Source organism: Nannobrachium achirus (assembly GCF_963921795.1).
Source record: "Nannobrachium achirus genome assembly, chromosome: 22".
NCBI lineage: Eukaryota > Metazoa > Chordata > Actinopteri > Myctophiformes > Myctophidae > Nannobrachium > Nannobrachium achirus.
In genome coordinates this window covers 47,863,259-47,885,068 of record NC_137829.1, presented here as the reverse complement: position 1 = coordinate 47,885,068, position 21,810 = coordinate 47,863,259, and the positions used below count along the sequence as shown (strand labels likewise).

Sequence of the window (21,810 nt, the reverse complement as noted above, 5' to 3'; positions counted from 1 at the left end):
TAACATCGTAACTTTTCTGGAATAGAAAGCCTGCAGTTTCTTGGATTTCCCATCAATGATGTCACTAGTAGACGGGTCTCTGAACTGCCCACATGAGGCAGATTAGAAAAAAGGTGCTATTTTTTCATGAACATTAGTAAGGGCCTATTACATTAAGATAGGTTGAAAAGTGGTGAAGTCGTCTTTTAAATCTGTATAGCTGACTTGGTCTCCCGCGCGAGTGCCAACTACTGGTCAGCTAAGATGGTGAGCCAAGTTGAGGCCTGGACAGCTAGGGTAGTGGTCTGGGCACCTAGGCTGCTGATGCCTGGCAGCGTATCGCTGGTTCGACTCCCAATCTCAACAAACTTTGTTGCGTGTCACTCCCCTTCTCTCTCTCCCCATTTCAGTGTCAGTCTACTGTAATCTATCGATAAAGGCAAAAAGAAATGCCACCTCGGATTTTTCATATCAGCTTCATGGTGGTGCTATAACAGGCCAATTAGTGTTTTTACCTAAACTCTGCCAATCAGTGTAAAACCTTGTATGCACACTCCCTAGAGGAAGGAAGGAAGGAAAAGCCTTTGCCCTATATTTTTCACATCGGCCGACTTATGTAATCACGCAAATCAGTACGCACAGTATCTCTATAGTCATGTGATCAAGACGGATCTGTCCAATATTTCATATTCCATCCTAGTTGGCTAATATTGGCTTCTAAAGTTTGCAGGATTGGTCCGTTTTGAACAAAAGGCTGAAAATCATGAACGCAGCTTGTGATTTCCATGACATTTTTCACACACAGAGACAGGATAGAAGAGTGAGAGCAAATGGAAGATAGAAAACAAGTTAAATAGGAGAAATAGCTGTATACCGATCAGCGAGTGTGAAAGCAGACTATATACATGATATTTTGGATGTTAGCGCCATATGCAGGTGTGTACAGGTTATATTGAAACGTTAGCATCATATGTATTGATTGATTGATTGATTGAATGTTTTAGCAAGTTTAGCAAACAGTGCTACAATACAGATTATTTACTAAACCATTATGGATTTCCACTTTAGAAACAAATAAAGATAGGATCCAGTCTTTGTGCAAGGATGGTTAAAGGGTATTTATTTTTACAGGAGCTGGGAATCTGGGGGCCCTGCAGGTTGGAAATGCAATGATGGCAGCAGTGGAAGAACACATAAAAAGCACCAAAACCACAACTCTTAAAACCGTTCACATTGTGATATTCCAAGCCAAGATGCTTCAGGACTTTGAGGAGGTCCTGAAGAGATTCAAGAAACCTGGTAAGCAATAAACATCGAGCCTAAAGGCCAGTTCAGATCAAAAACACACAACGAGACACAAAGCCATCTTAGAACGCTACAGAGGAGAATTGCAGCAGTTTGGAGTAGACTGTCTCTTAAACACAGACAGTCTACCCAGGTGGCCTCTACTTGGCCCCATCCTTTTTTCCCTCCACACAAAATCTCTTAATAGCAGCCGTTCTACAGCTGTAGAGGTGGATGGCAGGTAGACCAAGCAAGAGAGCAGAGTTAACTTCTAGTTCTTATTCTTTACTTTTTATTTCTCCTATCTTTCTACTACTGTATGTAATTTCAATTCCAGCCACCAACACGGAAGCCATGGTGGGACTGGTGAAGGTCAAGGTGTTCAGTGGCGACATCACTCGGGAGAAGACGGATGCTGTCGTCAGCAGCACCAACACCTCCCTCGATCACAGTTCAGGTACAGTGATGCAGCTTTATGGTGAGGCCAGGACTCGGAAGACACAATGGTTTTATAATATCTTAATTTCTTTTACATAAATTATTTGATCATAGTCAATCCAACAAAGCGTTAAGCAAGCGTGCTGATTCAAAGTTACTAGCCATTGAAAGAATGATAGCAAAGTGTGTTTACAAACAAATGCACGTTGTACTTTTACAACTATTGAAACCGGAGAAGAACAATGGAACGTATGTAAACATGTGGAGGAATGTTCCAGCCCCCAAATAACCACGGAAATTCTTTAAAACAAGAGACATTTACACAAGCTAAGTATAACCATTTTATGGACCTAAGACGGCTATTTGTTGTTATAAAAACCTTCATCAACATTCAAACTGTGTTATTATGCCTAGAAACAAAAAAACAAAAAAAATAAATCGAATGCATTTTGTTCTATTGTAGAAATCCATTACCCCCGAGTTGTGTCTGAAAACTCTGTGAGTGGTCACAAATATGCTACTTGTTAGGTTCACATTAAGTTACAGTTACAGACTGCTGAGTGCAATCTTTCTAGTTCTGTTGTGGGTAGAATACTAGTAAGACACCTCAGGGTGACTTGCGACCTCGAGGTCGCGCCAATTTTTGGCCATCTGGCCAACCACAGCGTTTCTCTGACGATTCTAGTTGTTGTCATTCTGGGGGGAGTTTGTTCATGTTTTTGTGAGGGTATCAACCCTAGGAGACATGGGGAGAACATGCAAACTCCACACAGAAAGGCCCTATCGCCAACCCCACCTAGGGTGTGGGCGCTGATGACACGGAGGGAGGAACACGCCGCCCATATATGTCCTTAATATTGATAACATAATATCCTTAATAATGTCCTTAATATTGACAATATAGGAATCTCCATTTATGGGCATAAAACGTACGTAAGTAATGCCAAGCAGGGCCTTGGTGAGTTAGGGCCTTAGTTTGATGCCTGTGGATCTCCATATATGGGCATAAGGGGGTACCCTAACGTTCTAATTTTCGGCCTGGGATTTTGACATCAGAAATCTCCATGTATGGGCATAAAAGGTTTTTTTCTTTTTCTGGAAATGACCATATATGGACTTTTTATTTTATTTTATCCTTTATTAATAATAATATGTATCCATATAAATACAATATATATTATGCCCATACATGGAGATGGGCATAAAAATAACGTATGTTAATTAGTAATGCCACGCAGGGCCTTGGTGAGTTAGGGCCTTGTTTTGATGCCTGTGGATCTCCATATATGGGCCATAATGGTACCCTAACATTCTCATTTTCGACCTGGAATTTATGACATCAGGGATCTCCATATACCTGTATATATGGCATAAAAGGGATTCTGTTAGAGTGGTTCCCATGACATCACAACATACAATATATTGTATGCCCATACATGGAGATCCCTATCTGAACCAGCCACACAGCCATGTCTTGGCCATCTGGCCAGTGATAGATGACATCGGGATCTTCATATGGGCACAAAAGGGATTCTGGGGAATACCCATACATGGACTTTTACATAGGTGGTGTCACCTGTGCTATCACCTGTGATGTCACAGTGTCAAGGGAACTACAGTGTCAAGATGTGCCGGACATCACAGTGACATCAGAGCATGATGTCAGAGCAGCAAACCATGACTTTTAAATGTGTACAAATCTACACGTGGACAAGGTGTGATGTTTCTCATAGTAAACCAACCAGTAAGACTCCCTAAGCGACCGTCAGGTGGCAGCGTGATTTTAGGGCAAAATGTGTAGGAGCAGTGTCCAAAAATGGGTTTGAAAAAATCAGCCTGTTGGTGGCGCTATATGGGACAGATGCATGTTGATGAGAAGAGTGTAGCCATACTGTGTACCGATTTGCGTGATTTTAGGGGAAAATCTGTAGGAGTAGTGTCCAAAAATATGTTTCAAAAAAATCGGCCTGAAGGTGGCGCTAAGTGGGACAGATCCATGTTGATGAGATGAGTGTAGACATACTGTGTACTGATTTGCGTGACTTTAGGGCAAAAATTGTAGGAGCAGTGTCCAAAAATGTGTCTTGCAAGAATCGGCCTCACGGTGGCGCTAGAAGAGGGCCATGTGAGAATTGATGGAGGTGGAGGTTGTGGTGGAGGTTGTGGTTTGGCAGGCAAGGAGTGTGTGTGGAAAATTTCACATGGATAGGGGCAACGATGGCGGAAATACGAGCAGACTGACGGACAGACGGACGGACGGACGGACGGACGGACGGACGGACGGACGGACGGACGGACGGACGGACTGACAGACAGACAGACAGACAGACAGCCGGTGGAGGTTCTGATAGTAAATGCGACCTGACGGTCGCAATAAATTCAGTAAGCCTGTTGGGCAGATTCGCTTTTGTGATGAGAAATCACCATCTACCATTCTCATTGAGGGTGATGTACTGTCTGTATGCCAGAGATGAGTGGGGAAATGATTGTGAAGATGGATTTTTGACTTTGTAACATTCTACCGTATGTTTCTGTGTGTAGGTGTGTCAGGAGCCATTCTGAAAGCTGCTGGGAAGAGCGTGGTTGATGAATGCACCGCTCTAGGTAAGATGTTTAACAGGAATTATAGGATTCATCGCAATACGATTTCTAGGCCCTCAGCGCCTGACCCCCCAATAATTTTTTCTTATTCTTTATTCTTTATCCTCACTTGGACAAGTCATCTAACTATTAATTTACTGAATGTCTGTCTGTCATATTATTCTGCCCAACGTTAGGTTTTTAATTAAATTCTTCTACCTGCAGGCTGTCAACTCCTAATCCAAATCATCTTAAAGGGCTGATGATATTAAAGGGGTTTATTATTAATGCATGTGTATTTCTGCTCTGATCCCATAAGGAACCCAACCCAGCGATGGCGTTGTCATCACCAAACCTGGCAACCTCTCCACTAAGCACATCATTCACATGGTGGGACAGACCAAGGAGACGACGATCACCAGCTCCATGCGGAAGGTCTTACAGATGTGTGAAGACCACAAGCTTCAGTCTGTCTCCTTTCCAGCACTCGGTACAGGTAGGGTGCACCTGTGTTATTTATCCCACAACGGTATGAACCACAATGTACAGTGTACAGTCTATGAATGTACAGTACAGCCTATGTTATTTATTAAAGGACGACTCCACCACTTTAAGACCTATCTTCATATAATTCGTCATGTTCAAGATAAAATGGCACAATTTTTTTCAACTCGTCTGTCTTTTAGGAGCACTTTGGGCAGTTCAAAAACCCATCTGCCAGTGACATCGTTAGGCAGATCATTTAAAGAATATATATTAAAAAATATAGATATATATAATAAAAACATTATCACAAGAACAATGGCTTCCATTATAACATCGTAACTTTTCTGGAATAGAAAGCCTGCAGTTTCTTGGATTTCCCATCAATGATGTCACTAGTAGACGGGTCTCTGAACTGCCCACATGAGGCAGATTAGAAAAAAGGTGCTATTTTATCATGAACATTAGTAAGGCCCTATTACATTAACACATGGGAAGCCAAGGTTTCTAACATTTCTAGCTGTTGCTGCTACCGCCGTTCACTCACGCTTTATTTTGAAGAGCCTCGGAAGCTTTGTGCGTGTGCACTAGGGCATTCACGAATAGTGATTTTTAGAATTCAAATTATTCAACCTCAAAGTATGTGAATATTCGGGTATTCGACGGGTGAAATATCATATTTTTGTAGTCTAATAAATCATTAAAACGCTCCTTTGCGAGCCTTAAAAACAACCAGCAATTAACGGGTTAACCTTTGTAGACGGGACAAAATGCGGGGTTCGTGAAATAACAGCCATCGATTGGCTGTGAGAGGTTTTCACTGGTGGATGCGGAACTCAAGCAGCAGAGAGAGAACAGACCTACAATGCACAGTGCGTCGCGGATAGACGCGTTGTGAGCTTGTAGATCTGCTATTTTTGACACGCTTCACTGTCTTACGACTGAACATAGCATAAACATGCTGATGAAACTTGCGACGAAAAACGAGTTCGTTTTACTAGGAAAACTCAGAAAATAACTGTTCAAGCCTATCCTAACTATGTTCAACAACAACCACATGTATACTGTCCATCCTTTGTTTAGAATTGTTTAGCCTCGGGATTCAGGCATTTAGTGATTATTTGATGGGATATGCACGCTATGTTAATGACTTCACACACATGTCGTTAACACCTACGCTACTTAGCAGGCCATTAATATGTACCGATACTCATTCCAATGTTAATGAAGGCTGGTGTGACTCGAGTCTCGACCAGTACAACAGACAAGGCTAAGATGGGTTATGATTACATGCTAAATAGTATAGAAGTATACACACAAGCTTTACAAGATCATCAATTCCACTCCAATCCGTGTCGCGAAACTCTCGACCCGTTATCATAAATAAAACGCCGGACGCTTGTACCTTTATGGTTTAAGATGAGATACATTTGAATATGAAGCATGACATCAACGCGGTTGCGGTGAAGCGCGGTCCGAAAGAGCTACTGTAAAGAGAAGGGTGTCCTCTAAACTGGATATACTCGGCAAGAGGAACGAAACTCAGCATCAATAAAGTAAAGTAGCCTAATGTATTACACACTTTTGTTTTGTCAGCAACAAGCATTGAGCTTGCTTGTTCTGGAGCGCCCCTCCCCTCCTACACTGACTGTCTCATCTACAGTGACGGGCCAGCCGTGTATGTCGGCAGTCGGCACATCGATCACATAGGCTAGCCACTACAGTGGGGTTGGATTTGACAACAATCAAACATGAATGGATTAGGAGAAATACTAACACCAGAGCTCACAGCTGCATGTCTGCTGTAGAAATATTGTAACGGCAAAAAAAAGGAAAAAAAAATAAATAAGAAAATAATATTAAAATTAATTTCGGCGAAAATTCGAATAGTGATTACAGTAATCGAATAGTGTTTTGATATTCGAATATTCGAATATTCGGTGAATGCCCTAGTGTGCACGTGAGTGACGATTGAGGAAGAAAATCCATTTGTTTACAAACGTTCGCGAAATTAAAATCCAAACCGGGGCCGACCTTCGCGGTAAAGTGTCGCCGTGAAAACAATCAGATCTCTGCTTCCCTGGCGTTCTTTGCACCTCATTCATAGATAAAGCCCTTTTTATGTTTCAGCCTAGAATGGAAATCGATGCAACCAGGTCGCGCCATTTTCTCTCTCTCTACGAGCCACGGTGTGAAGTATGGACTAGGGTCATTCACAGGGCACACAGCATGCGCGCAGAGCTGTACAGTTAACCCTTTGTTGTCTCGTTGAGGAACGAGACAACTCCTTTTGACAGAGTGACCCCTAGTGGCCTTATCTCGTTACTGAACGAGTTTGGCCTGTTGGGTGTTAAGATAGGTTGAAAAGTGGTGAAGTCGTCTTTTAAATCTGTATAGCTGACTTGGTCTCCCGCGCGAGTGCCAACTACTGGTCAGCTAAGATGGTGAGCCAAGTTGAGGCCTGGACAGCTAGGGTACTAGGGTAGTGGTCTGGGCACCTAGGCTGCTGATGCCTGACAGCGTATCGCTGGTTCGACTCCCAATCTCAACAAACTTTGTTGCGTGTCACTCCCCTTCTCTCTCTCCCCATTTCAGTGTCAGTCTACTGTAATCTATCGATAAAGGCAAAAAGAAATGCCACCTTTCAAAACAGCCTCATGGTGGCGCTATAACAGGCCAATTAGTGTAAAACTTTGTATGCACACTCCCTAGCTAGAGGAAGAAGGAAGGAAAAGCCTTTGCCCTATATTTTTCACATCTGCCATTTATAGTGCCACCACAGGAGGCCGACTTATGTAATCACGCAAATCAGTACGCACAGTATCTCTATAGTCATGTGATCAAGACGGATCTGTCCAATATTTCATATTCCATCCTAGTTGGCTAACATTGGCTTCCAAAGTTTGCAGGATTGGTCCGTTTTGAACAAAATGCCTAAAATCATGAACGCAGCTTGTGATTTCCGTGACATTTTTCACACACAGAGACAGGATAGAAGAGTGAGAGCAAATGGAAGATAGAAAACAGGTTAAATAGGAGAAATAGCTGTATACCGATCAGCGAGTGTGAAAGCAGATTATATAAATGATATTTTGGATGTTAGCGCCATATGCAGGTGTGTACAGTTATTTTGAAACGTTAGCATCATATGTATTGATTGATTGATTGATTGAATGTTTTAGCAAGTTTAGTAAACAGTGCTACAATACAGATTATTTACTAAACCATTATGGATTTCCACTTTAGAAACAAATAAAGATAGGATCCAGTCTTTGTGCAAGGATGGTTAAAGGGTATTTATTTTTACAGGAGCTGGGAATCTGGGGGGCCTGCAGGTTGGAAATGCAATGATGGCAGCAGTGGAAGAACACATAAAAAGCACCAAAACCACAACTCTTACAACCGTTCACATTGTGATATTCCAAGCCAAGATGCTTCAGGACTTTGAGGAGGTCCTGAAGAGATTCAAGACTCCCAAGAAACCTGGTAAGTAATAATCATGGAGCCTAAAGGCCAGTTCAGATCAAAAACACACAACGAGACACAAAACCATCTTAGGACACTACAGAGGAGAATTGCAGCAGTGTGGAGTAGACTGTCTCTTAAACACAGACAGCCTACCCAGGTGGCCTCTGCTTGGCCCCATCCTTTTTTCCTCCACACAAAATCTCTTAATAGCAGCCGTTCTACAGCTGTAGAGGTGGATGGCAGTTAGACCAAGCAAGAGAGCAGAGTTAAAGGAGCTATAGTCAACTTCTTCTTGAAAAACGGATGCTAAAATAAAAATGTTTCGAAAATATTTTATAAAAAGATAAGATTCATATATGTGTTTCTATTAAAAAATGACCACAAAAAGTGTAAAATAATGATAAAATAATCATTTTGGCCATTGTCAGACCGACACTTTGTTTACATTCTAGTCTATAGACTAGGATGTAAACAAAGTGTTGGCCCTACAATGAAAAAGTTGACTATAGCTCCTTTAACTTCTAGTTCTTATTCTTTACTTTTTATTTCTCCTATCTTTCTACTACTGTATGTAATTTCCTTTCTACAAACCACAACAACACTGCAAGAGGAAAGTGGACAGTACTACAACTAAAATGAATACTGAGGAGGACACAACCATGTGATAGTGCACTGGTTCTCAACCTTTTCAGGCCGCGACCACAACCACTGTGATAGTGGACCGTACAGTAACTACATTCTCCCAAGTCCCGGAAAAGACGTGCTGTGATTGGCCACTTGTCACTTTGAGGCACCTTCAGTGACAGTTGGGGCAAACGCTCACTCCCAAACATGATTTACTATTCTGTCCCTATCCGGACGTAACTCGAAAGAGTCGGCTCAAGCGACCTTCACAGCGTTCAGCACGGCAACTCGCTCGCTTTAGCTCACTCGGCGGTGACTCTCAAGGTGCTTAAACAGAGTTTTTGTCTCCTGTATTAGAATGTGACAACGCCCCCACTGTTTGATCTGGGGGCGTGCATCCTTATTTTCTCAGTCTTGCATTCAGCAAATCGAACGCAGGCAAGGCAGCACTTGGGAGAATGTAGTTACGATCCACTATTATGTATTATGTGGACACAAGTCATGATGATGCTGAATGTTCACCTCAGAATAGGGACACTAGGATTCATGTGGTTAAGCCAGGGCTGCCAAGTCTCACGCTTTGAGCGTGAGAGTCACGCAATTTAACCTCTTCTCACGCCACACGCCACACATGCCATTTCTCACGCATTTTTACAGCCATCCCACCGACCTCTCCCGAAAGTTGCGGGGGTTTTCTCACTCGGTAAAAGTCGCACGGAGAATTCTAAGCGCAGTGAATGCAGCTGCTCTGCTCCTCCACTCTCTCTCCCCTCTACACGTGGGTCAGTGACGTGACGCCCCAAAAAATGTGTTTTTAAAAAAACTTTAAATTGCAGGCATAAAAGTTATTTACTTTTGTTCTACTCACTCTCAACCTTATGGAAATACATTTTGTTTTTAGATATTTTATTGGAATCAGACTTTATTCAGCAGTTTGTTGTACTTGTGCCTAAAATCGTCATATGGTGTGACATGAAAATAATTGTTCATAAAATGAAAATGGAGTACATCTTTCTTAAGTTACTCACTTTATCAAAGTCCTTTATCATAACTAACCAGTGATCCACTATAGTTTTTTGAAAATTAATTATATCTGTATATTTTTTTCATAATCGACACTCTGTGTGAGGCCCATGTTCATGATCTTACAACATATTTTAAATGTATTCTGTCAAAACTTTCTCTAAAATTACACAAATATTTGTGACTCTTCCTGATAATATTCTCTATGTAATCCATAAACATTTTTTTGGTTTAATTATTAATAAAGGTATGATTTTTCACTATTTGGAATGTCACACCAAATGATTTAGTGTCACACCGTATGATCATATCTTCATGTGTCAAAGCAAACTGTGTTTTAACCTACCTATTAGTGAGTACTGAACTTTACTGATTGATTAAACAATTACCCAGGATAACATGGCCTTAATATTTCTGAACAGGATATTATTGTAGGGCTTTAACATGGGATAAGAAAGAATTGTAGTAGTAGATGGATGATGAGGATGTGCACAGGAATGTTACACACACCTAAGTCTTCTGCCGGCCCACGGCAGAAGGATCCTAAAGAGACAATAAGGCGCATAGCCACACTTGGAGCCAAGGCAACATTTTATTAACACCAATTAGTGGAAACAGAACTCAGCATTCAGGTAAATTGCTTTTTTCCGAAGTCTCCTGAACTTGAACACAGCATTTTGTGTTGAACAAATATAATTAGGAATCATGACATTACACCACATCTCCACTAGCTAAAGAGTGCTGGGTTGCGCAACTCCGAAAATAGCTGATCTACAAGCTCTCGCAGCACAACGTGTTGAGAGCTTGTAGATCAGCTATTTTCGCTAGTTTTGTCTCGGGTCCTACCTTAACACTGTCCACTGTCCAGTCCAGTGAGTGAAAGTACAAAAGTATTAGATCAGATTAGATTATACATTTAGACTGTATTGTACATCAGCCAGTCGTATTTGGTGAGGGTAGCAAACCGGCTGCCTTGTTGCGGTTCTGCTATGCCACAGACAACCTCCTGCTCTTCGTAGAAAATGCAGTCTCGCCCCTTTGGCTCCTCTCTCCTTGCTGGGTCATTGTTTAGTTTCTCCCTGTACTTTCTCGTTCTCTCAGCACTTGTCATTTTCCAGCTGACAAAAGAAAATGGAATGTATAGTTTAAGACAAAGAGAAAATATTGTTTAGATTGAAACAATATGTTAAGGTTTCTGTGAAGGGGTTTCTGCTCTGTCTGATGAATTTGAAGTATCACTGAATGAAGCTAAATTACATTTTATGTAAAAATGTTTAAAACAAATGTTTAAATGTACAAAAGAAAAATGGAACTTTGTTATTTATTGTTATATCTGTAGTTAAATACAGTATAAATCATATGGTGTGACAATCAAGTCATATGGCGTGACAAGCAGACATGTCACACCATTATGATTAAGTGTCACACCATATTACGTTTTCTGCATTTAGGTTTACCTTGAGGCTACTATGTACACATTAGCATGCTAACAGCATGCTAGCTATAACAAAGCAACCTAGATCTACATGGAAATATGACCAAAACTTCAAATAACTTAAGCTTTTTTTAATGAAAAGGTGTCACACCAACAGACATCCAAAGTGGTGAGTTTGTCAAAGTTTCAACAAGATGGCATTTCATGAAAATGTTAAAATCATAACTCACCTCAGACACCTGTCTTGCAGTTGTGCTGGGAGTGCTGAATAGCCTTACAGAAGAAGGACCTCTCTAGCCAATAGGTGTCCAAATAATTGCCTGTTTAATTTCTCCAAACTAGTGTCACACCAAATGATTTTGGTTTGGGGGACAAAATGTTTTTGATCAGAAATTACTGAAAACATTATGCTTTGACTTTGAAAAGATATAGGCTCACAAATAGACATTTTTTTAGCCTAAATTCATTTTCAAATGATTTTTAGCAATTCTTTTTCTTAGTTTTATTCAAGTTCCCACTTTGAGAAACAAGGTCAGGACAGTCACACCATATGAGTTTTGCCATGTTTGGTTGAAAATTCTGAAGAAATGAGGAATGAAATGTTTTAATCTTGAGTAAGTTCACTTAAAGCTTAATGTCCTGCACAATATTCAGAAGGTTTTTGACAAATATATCTTTTATTTATACATGTTTGACACCGAGGACAGCGAAAACGTTACGTCACGTCACCCACCTTACACACATGCAGGCGACGCAGCGAGACGGAGAGCCCTACAGACAGCTGCGATGCTTTCTCGCTTTGATCTGCAGGGCCGGGGATCGCGCCGCCCCCGCGGTGGAGAAACACACTCGCTCCGGGACAAAACGCCGGGCGATATTTCACAAAGATGACCACAATCCAGCTCTTGCCTCCCACGAGCGCATGCACGAAAGAGCCCACACGCAATAATTTCATGGGTTACTATTAGGGTGGCCATACGTCCGGATTTTGGCCGGACAGTCCGGTTTTTGACCCTGCTGTCCTCCTCCCAGCTCAATCTGTGGCCGGACGCATTATTGTCCGGCTTTTGTAAATCTCCCGTTAGAATACAGGTCTGTGCAGCCAGTGCAGTGCCACTAATCAGCCAGCCAGCCTGCTGGCTTACATTTGCATATCACGGTGATTCATAGGTAGAAAAATAGCAGATATATAAGCTTACGGTCACAGTGCGACACCGCACCGCACTGTTTAATGCTCGTTCCTAACTGTTACACTGGACGCTAGAGTCGCTCCCCCCACGCTTTGTTTAGATGAAACCGACGTCAAGGTTTGCCCAAAGACGCCGAAATGAAACTAAATTTAGCCAACAATGGAGCAAGGTCAATACGTTAATAAAGAAGCACAGAATTGACGACAAGCATCATGCACTTAGTTTGCACTGCTGTGTGTAACAGGTTGATGTCAGCAAAGGGAAGGTAGGACGCAATGACATGCTTTGACTGACTGACAGGCAATGACTCAACGTGCTGAAGGTTTTCCTCTTGTCTTCTTTCCCCCCGTCGTATCCCTAGCCTATTCCCCAATTGTGAACAAAATAACTGCAGCTGAGCTATGCAGTACCCATATATCCACAAGTCTCCCCTTCTCTTCCCCTCTCTCTGTTTTATTATTTCTGATATGCCAGTCACGTGGGTTAGATTTCGAATGGACAATTTAACCCAACAAAAGAATATTAATTGCAAAAAACTATTTACGGTGTAGGCCCATCATAAAATAAAATAATTGCGACCGTAGGTAGCATTTACGACCATTTACTACCAAAACCTCCACAGACTGTCCGTCCGTCCGTCCGTCCGTCTGTCTGTGAGTCAGTCACACTTTTGCCCTGATCATATCTCCACAACCGTTGCCCCCATCCATGCCAAATTTTTCACACATACTCCTTACCTGCCAAACTACAAACTCCAAGCACCCCCAGAGCTCCAGGGACCCCCAGGTCCCTGGGGGACCCCCAGGTGTAAAAAAATATCCCTCCGTGAGTGACACGTCACACGTCACACTTTTGCCCTGCTCATATCTCCACAACCGTTGCCCCCATCCATGGCACATTTGGCACACACACTCCTTACCTGCCAAACTACAACCTCCAAGGACCCCCGGAGCTCCAGGGACTCCCAGGTCCCTGAGGGACCCACAGGTGTAAAAAATTACCACATGTGCAAAAATGACCAAATGACCACCCCAACGGGGCTGCTCACGGGGAATTCCTGGGGATCACCCACTCCTGGTGCTCCAGAACGGATGCAAAAGTGGTGGCGCCCCCAGTGGAGGACCCCCTCCACTGCAGCTCACATCAAATGCCGTAACTCGGGCTAGGAGCGTCCGGGAGAGCCGGGGCCGGTACCTATTCATCCGCCAAGGCAACGCGGAGACCCCACCCCTCATTTCTCACATGGCCCTCTTCTAGCGCCACCTGCAGGCCGATTTTTAAAACACATTTTTGGACACTGCTCCTACAGTTTTGGCCCTAAAATCACGCAAATCGCTACACAGTATGTCTACACTCATCCCATCAACATGAATCTGTCCCATATAGCGCCACCTTCAGGCCGATTTTTAAAAACACATTTTTGGACACTGCTCCTACAGATTTTGCCCTAAAATCACGGAAATCACTACACAGCATGTCTACACTCATGTCATCAACATGGATCAGGAAGATTTTGGAAAAAAACATTTTTGCCCTATTTGTGGAGATAAGCAACCTACGGTCGCTTATCTCCCGATTAGGGAGTCTTACTGGTTAATGAAGAGTCTTTGGGTGCATAAACAAGGGAGGTATAGGCTTAATTTAAACCACTTTACACCTATTTTGCACTATAGGCTATTCGAAATAGCCGATCTACAAGCTATGAGCTTGATCTAGTTTTTTTCAAAAAGTGTACAAATCTGGAATAATATGTGGGTCCCTAATATTTTGAGAAGGGGGTCCGTGACTAAATTGGCCTACATATCATTTTCGGGGTCCCATACAGCACGCCCCGGAAAAGTGTCCTCCTTTCTGAGGTCCTACTGGTGGCCACCCTAGTTACTATATCCACTTGTATTGAACCCTAATCTATCCCCATATTCTGAGGAGGACTTTAGAAGAGATAGGGTGGTTTGCACTAACACTACCAACACTACTCTACTAGAGGGAAGAATACCAGTAGCCCAGTGGTTCTCAACCTGTGGGTCGGGACCCCGAGGGGGGTCCCCAAATTATTTTGTGGGGGTCGCCATGATTAACATAGGGTGCGTTCGGAAATGCGCACTCAACGCACTGGTGTGCCATGTTGTCGTTCGTTTATTCGGTGCAATTGGTGCGTTGTCGTTCGGAAATCCAGTGCGCGGCGCACTGGTGTGTTGAGTGCACGCACTGACCAACCCTACTTAGAAGATGGGGTTCGGCGGTGTGGTGCGGTGTTCTGATTGGTTGGTTTTCTTGGCCGTGTCTCGAATGCTTCTCAGCTGTGAACAATGGAGGAAATAACCGCAAATACAGCACTTGCAGCTTAATTGGTCGTTTGAGCTTGATAGTTTCACACACATCAACGTGTAAACTAACAGCAGGTATGCCAATGCTATGAATTACATCTCCTTTCAATATCAACGTTACGTTAGCCTGTTAAAACTGGTCGTTCGTAAATAAGCCACACTGAACGCACTCTCCAACGTCACGACCCCTGCACTCACTACATTGAGCACACACCCGGTGCGGGTTTCCGAACGCACCCTTAATGTGCAACATTGTTTTCTCACTCATCAGTAAACAAACCAACATAAAGTTTAAGTGTATAGAGGGTATCTGCACATTTCTAAAGTGACAATTTAAGGGCTTTTTAATAGCTCTAAAATGACAAATTAAACTGATAGTAAAATATGTTATTGTTGTTTAACATGGTATAGATACCATTTTCAGTGTCATGATGTTTTCGAACAACTAACTAACGCAGGAGAATGACCACTGAGAGATGCCAATCAGGTCATTATGTACAGGACACGGGATAATGAAAAGCCAAAACATTCTACATCCTTGGCTTCTGAGTCCACGAGACTCAGTCACAACAACATCCCATCAAATCCATGTTATGTTTAATTGTCCAATCAGAATGTGACTAATGTATTCTGTAAACTCCATATATCTGTGAATCATTATGCTTTGTACTCAGAGATACTATGGGTGGCAATGCTCTCTACTGTACTTATACAGTACCTACAATTTGAACTCTGACTAAACTTCAACACAAAACGGATTTACGCTGTGTGGTCTCATTTCTTGTGTGGAGTATTTTATTATGATTGGGGAAAACTGTTTATCCATATGGAATATGATTTTAAATCCCATCATAAACATTGGCCAAATTGTCAAGTATTAGAGGCAGACATTGTGAAAATAGCAGATCTACATGCTCACATGTATCTGCTATTTTCACAGTAGAACCGTGTTATACAAAATGTTGCCTGAACTCTTATCCCCAGTTAAAATATGATTATTTTGGGCAGAGTCTGAAAAGGTTGAGAACCACTGATGAGAGTTTTAACTCATTTAGTGCCAGCGCCCTCTAGGGGCCATAGAATGCCAGAGTATCTCTCATAGGCGAGCGCTTTAGCTTCCAGGACCTCACCTTCCAGGACCTCACGTGCTCACGTTCATGCACGTCATGGAAAGGTCCCGGATGATAATGCTAACAGAATGGCTATTCCCATTTTGTCATCTAAAAGATCATTTTTGGGCGATTTCGCCATAAATAAACCTCGCGCCGCTTCCCTAAAGACACAATCCAGAGATATAAGCCTTCAAAGATGTGGTCTTTCATTGGATTAGGCGGAGATTGGCGATTTCGTTCGCAAATAACGGCCGGCCGGGAGGTTGCTAGCTTTCGGCTAGTAGCTAGAAAAATCAGGCCAGGCTTCAGAAGGCCTCTTATCATTTTATTCATTTCATTAAATATCCCGGACTAGTTCGGGATAGGCACCCTGGAATACGCCTACAATGAACATTGGGTGAACATTGGGGGGGTCTAAACTTTATTTTAAACCATTTTCAATGGAATATATCGTCGGACAGAGTAGAATGGCTAGCTGGCTAGCGGCTAGCGAGCCGGGACCACCCACGTTGCTCCAAGCAGCTCGGGGTAAGTAAAATAGTAAATAAAAAATTGTTTTTGATCCCGAATATCCCGAACTAGTTCGGGATAGGCACTAAAAGGGTTAAATGTTTGATAAATACACAGTGCTGTCAAACAAGTCTATGTATCTATGACATCTATTAAGATTTCATTTGCAACAGAATTTTGATACAATATGTAGTGGGGGTCCTGCTTCATCTCCCTTTAGCTAAGGGGTCCTTGACTTGAAAACATCTTCTTGCCTGCAGTGCCTGCCTGGCAAACAGCCAGTAGCCACAAATCACAATATAAAAATAGAAATGATTGCCCAGGATATTTTATCAGCTGTTATAGTAACAACAACAACAACAACAATAATTATTATAATAATTATAATTAATTAAGAATATGTTTAAAATGGGACGTTGGTTTGTCTGGAGCCCTGCATAGCAGCAGAGAGACAGCCGCTGCTGGAGCAGCAGTGTTCACTGTTCAGCCTGTAGGTTAGCTGCACTTCATCAACCATTCCAGCCCAAGGACCGCAGGTAAAAATAAATAAATAAATAAATAAATAAACCATAGAAACCCGGGAAAAACATCGAAAAACCCGAGAAAAAAAAAACGATTTATTTCGCCCACGCGGGCTTTGCCCGGGTGGGCATGAGGGTACCCCCGAGCCCCCCCCCCCCCCCCCCCCAATGTCTCACTCCTAACTTTTTCTGAAACTTGGCAGCCCTGGGATAAGCAAATCCTATTTTAACTTTTTTGTAATTAGCCGATCTATCATTCATAACACATATTTGCCTATTGACAGATCGCCTGTGGAGCGCCTGCAGCGCCGTGTCCTTCCCCACCATGGAGGCAGAGGTGATGGGCTGCTCTGCTGCCAGCCTGGCCCAGGTCAAGAAGATCCTGGACGACCTGATATCAGATGAGAGCCACAGTGAGGAGTGGTCCTCCAGCCAGCTGCCCCTGCTGCTGGAGGCAGAGAAGCAGGCCATCGTGGATCTCAGCCACAAGAGCCAGGTTAGTTAGTGGTTTATTTATTTTGGTCATGATTTTTTTTAACATAGCAGTTTTGAACATAGTAGAGTACAATAAAGGCAACAAGCTTCTTATTACAGTTTACATTTAATCAAAGTAGCATGAGGAAAACGTAAGAGCAAACAGAAGACAATTAAGTATCAACAAAGCTCCCAAATATTACACTTCAGAACAAGCGAAAAACAATAGGAAACAAAATTTCGCTTAACATCAATTATACAGAAGAAACAATTTAGTGTAGGCTATACCTTATACTAAATCATATTATAACGATATTTCATATTACTAGTAGAATGTGTACCATCACTATTACAGTGATTATGTAAACATTTTATATTTATATATTTATATTTTTATGTCAATGTTTATTACAATAAGAATGAACATATAATGCTAACCACTGTATTACACAAAATCACTGTTCTGTTAGGTGAGAGTGCTGGTGTCGTCGGCCCAGGACAAAGTCAGCGTCTCGGGGAAGAAGGATGACGCTCTGGCCGCCGTCATGCAGATCAGAGAGTTCCTCCAGAAGGCCAAAGACAGAGAGAGCAGGCGGGAGGAGGAGAAGAGGCTGAGTGAGACGGTGCGTTGGGAGGAGGCGGTGGGCGAGAGCTGGAGAAAGATGGACCCGAGCGTGAGCCTGGACCTGGAACATGCATATTTTAACAAAGATCGCAATTTCAGCTACCAGCACCGGGGTCAAACGTACACCGTGGACCTGAAGAGCATGCAGTGCAAAGATGCTAAAGGAACCATCACACGGGTCAAAAGAACCCTAAAGGCTGATTCTGAGACAGGTACATCGTATTTCTAATTATAATGAATTATAATTATTAATAGTTAATTATAATTATTACAAAGTTTTATTTACCGTATATTTCCAAATGGCTGCCGAGAACCAAATAGCCTACCCACCGCGGGTTGCACATCGACCATTCAAATGGACGCAAATAAGTATCGCAAATGGTCGCCCGGTTCTTTTAAACGCCGGGGATCAGAGCTGCCAACCCTCACGCAATGAGCGTGAGACTCACGCAAATGACCCTCTTCTCACACTCTCACGCCACACATCGTATTTCTTACGCCGTCATATCACCAGCCGTCACAAAGTGGAAAACTGCGTCAACTTAAGCGTCACTGAGACATCCACTTCGGCCGCGATTTGAGCAATTAGAGGGCTTCAAATACTGTATCTGAATCTGAAGTAATTGATTAGATGCGTTGCGATGTGTGCGTGAGCGTCTGGTGTGAGGAAGGCTGCGTGCACGTTCCCCGCGCACATCATTCTCTACAGTAAGATCGACAGGCGACAGGAAGATCTACAACATTAATTCAACACGTCCAAAATGCCCATTGCTTACTAGCACTAGCAGGCAGTTTAAATGAGGAGGGACTTTGGATGGATGTGTGTGCAAAAAGAACAGATCTTCAAGCAAAAGACGTGTTACTTGCAGCTTAATGTAAACATTTATCCATAATTTTCCCATCCTAGTAAAGCCTGATAAAAGTATCAAACTCCCTGTAAAATGCAACAGAATACAGGAAATAACATCACATTTTTCCCCCCACCAGAATGAGCCACAGTAGGCTATAACTACGTTTCTGCCTCAAAATTACATATTCATTGGGTTAGATTTGGAGAATTAAATAACACCCTCCAGTGCAACAATACTGTACCTTGACGTAATAGTGACTCCAAGGGTCGAATACAATTATAATAACAAAAAAATATTGTAATATTTGTTGAACATAGGCTATATTATAGTATCATTTTTTTATATATATATTTTGTGGCACCAAAGAAAGTTGGCAGCCCTGCCGGGGATTCGAATTGATTTTGCGAATTAAACACCCGGGCTGCTATTTGGAAATTATATTAACATACTGAGTGCCCTTGATTAAACAATGATTGAATCGTCATGACACGGTATTTTGTAGATTTTATAGAGTATTTCCTGATTATTATTTTTTTCACTCAGAACAGACAAATGACAATCACGGTCATCAGTGCTTTTGTAACGGCCAGTATAGAGGGACTTGTTTTAAACATAAATGTGATCTGCTTAGATTACGAGATAAATCCAATTTTGTGAATCTTATAACACTGGCTTGTTTTGGGCAACCGGGCTTCCTGGTCACGTTATCTTCCGTTGCATTTTGGGAATTGGAGTGTTTCTCGTCAGCCGCGGCTGCCTCGTACATTAAGCTACAGTTTGATATAACGTAAAACCTTATCTGAATCGCTGAACGCGCAGTGGGCACTCGGAGACATGAACGAGTTTAATGGGTGGGCGTGTTGTGGGCATCCGATGTGTTAAATGTACACAATGTATGTATATTTAGTTAATATTTAAGTAATGCTACTTTTAATTGTAGTGCCTTTCATACAGAATGTTCTCTTTGTACCAGGCCTGGAATTTCTTCATTCTAGGGGCAAGGCCACTTGGCCTTTAGTGTCAATTTCTTTAGGGCACAAATGCCAGGGCAGGAAGGCCATCAAATAAAACAAGATCTTAGTCCTTTGAAAGAATTCATTGAATTTAAGGGTTAAGGATGATTTAATATCTAGACTATCTGTAGTGAAATAGATAATATTTACAATCTGATCCATGCTAATTGCTAAGCCAATCAAAGTCAGTGGATTGGTTTAGAGATGGGAACTTGAGGGAGTTATGAATTATGAATCTTAACAAAAGACACTGGTGTCTACATGACCAGACAGTGTAGACAGTGGTACAGTCAGCTGGGGCATTAAGGCCATTGTGGCCTCAGGTCATGCCATTGGTTTGAGGGGCACAAGGCCAAACTGAGGAGCAACAGCGGCCATGGCCTTCATGGCTTCCCTGAAATTCCTGCCCTGCTTTGTACTAAAATGTCCCTCTCTCTCTCTCAGCTGTCATAGAGTCTCCACCAACCTGGTCCCAGATGCACAACAAGGACATGGACATAGTTGACGTTGCTCCAACCTCAGGGGAGTACAAGACAGTTGTGACAGAATTTATCAATACATCTACAGATCCACGTGATGGTGTCAAGCTGACCATTCAAGTTGTCAAGGTATATATTTAAGTTAGGTCTGTAGGTGGGTGTGGTTGGTGTGCTGTACATGTATGTCTTGGCCAATTTACACCCTTGTGTTGTCTAAACATATATAATTCACAAGAGTCACATTGACACTAATAAAATTGAACAATATCCCTCTGGCAATGTCCACAGGTCCAGAGGATCCAGAATAAAGACCAGTGGCAGAGGTATGCTGTCAGGAAACAGATGCTGGATAAGAGATATCCCACCAACAGGAATGAGATCAACCTCTACCACGGCACCAACTCAGCCATCTGCCAGAAGATCAACGTCTATGGCTTCAACAGGAGCTTCTGTGGTAGAAATGGTGGGTACAGTAGGGGTGTACTTTAGTACTGTGGACCTGCCCTGATGGCACCTTTTTTCCACACATAAGATTCATCACTATAATGAGTTTCCTCTTGATTCTGTGTTCTCAGCCACTGTGTATGGTAATGGCACCTATTTCGCCCAAAAATCCTGGTATTCATTACAACCCATCTACGCCAACCCTGATGCCAATGGCAACAAGTACATCTACCGTGCTCGAGTCCTGGTTGGGAAACCCTGCCAAGGGGCCAGCGGCATGTTGGAGCCATCACCTCTCAACCCCGCTGACCTGGAAGCAGGCCTGCATGACTGTGCCGTGGACGACCCACTGAATCCTTTCATCTACGTGGTGTTCTGCGATGCAGGCGCTTATCCTGACTATCTGATCACCTTCAAGACGTCATGAGGAACACTGGGAAACAATCATACAAGTGCAATGTGAAGGTTTGCACTAAAATAAATATGGCCTCATGATGAACCAGTTTGTTCTCTTATCAATCCCTCGTAAAAAGGATTTAAAGTTAATCACATTTTGGCTGTCTTGTTTTGTTTTTGTTTTTTATTGCACACTTTTAAATTGTTTATACTGTGAGCACCCTGGTGACTCTCACTTTATGTCTTGAGCACAACCAAACTTTTAATGATTAGTTTTTGACAAATTGTCAATATATTTTCACTCCGTTATGGCTACACTGTGGGAGTGTTTTATGACCAAAGATAATGTGCCTTATCCCTGCAAGGCCCGAATTAATTTCTACTGGCCTAAACATTTTAAAAAAATCAGATGGTGTTGTAGCAGTCCTAATCACAGGATAATGTAATGTTAAAAAATTAATAATGTTTTTGTAAGGTTTTATAGCCATAAATCATAAATCATGCTCTAATTTGCATTTTGGGGATATTTTTCACAATATTAACATATGTACATG

At 42.3% G+C, this 21,810-nt stretch overlaps 1 protein-coding gene across 1 annotated transcript; it reads left to right on the top strand.

Annotated features, from left to right (window-relative positions):
• Positions 1 to 1,617: 1,617 nt before the first annotated feature.
• On the top strand, positions 1,618 to 21,287 carry LOC308307665 (protein mono-ADP-ribosyltransferase PARP14-like; the record flags this gene model as incomplete). Its single annotated transcript, XM_080752930.1, has 9 exons — positions 1,618 to 1,720; positions 4,243 to 4,305; positions 4,601 to 4,777; positions 8,074 to 8,250; positions 17,259 to 17,470; positions 17,919 to 18,285; positions 20,382 to 20,473; positions 20,705 to 20,879; positions 20,992 to 21,287. The coding sequence occupies 9 exons, from the start codon at positions 1,618 to 1,620 to the stop codon at positions 21,285 to 21,287; spliced, it is 1,662 nt and encodes a 553-aa protein (XP_080609056.1).
• Positions 21,288 to 21,810: the final 523 nt, after the last annotated feature.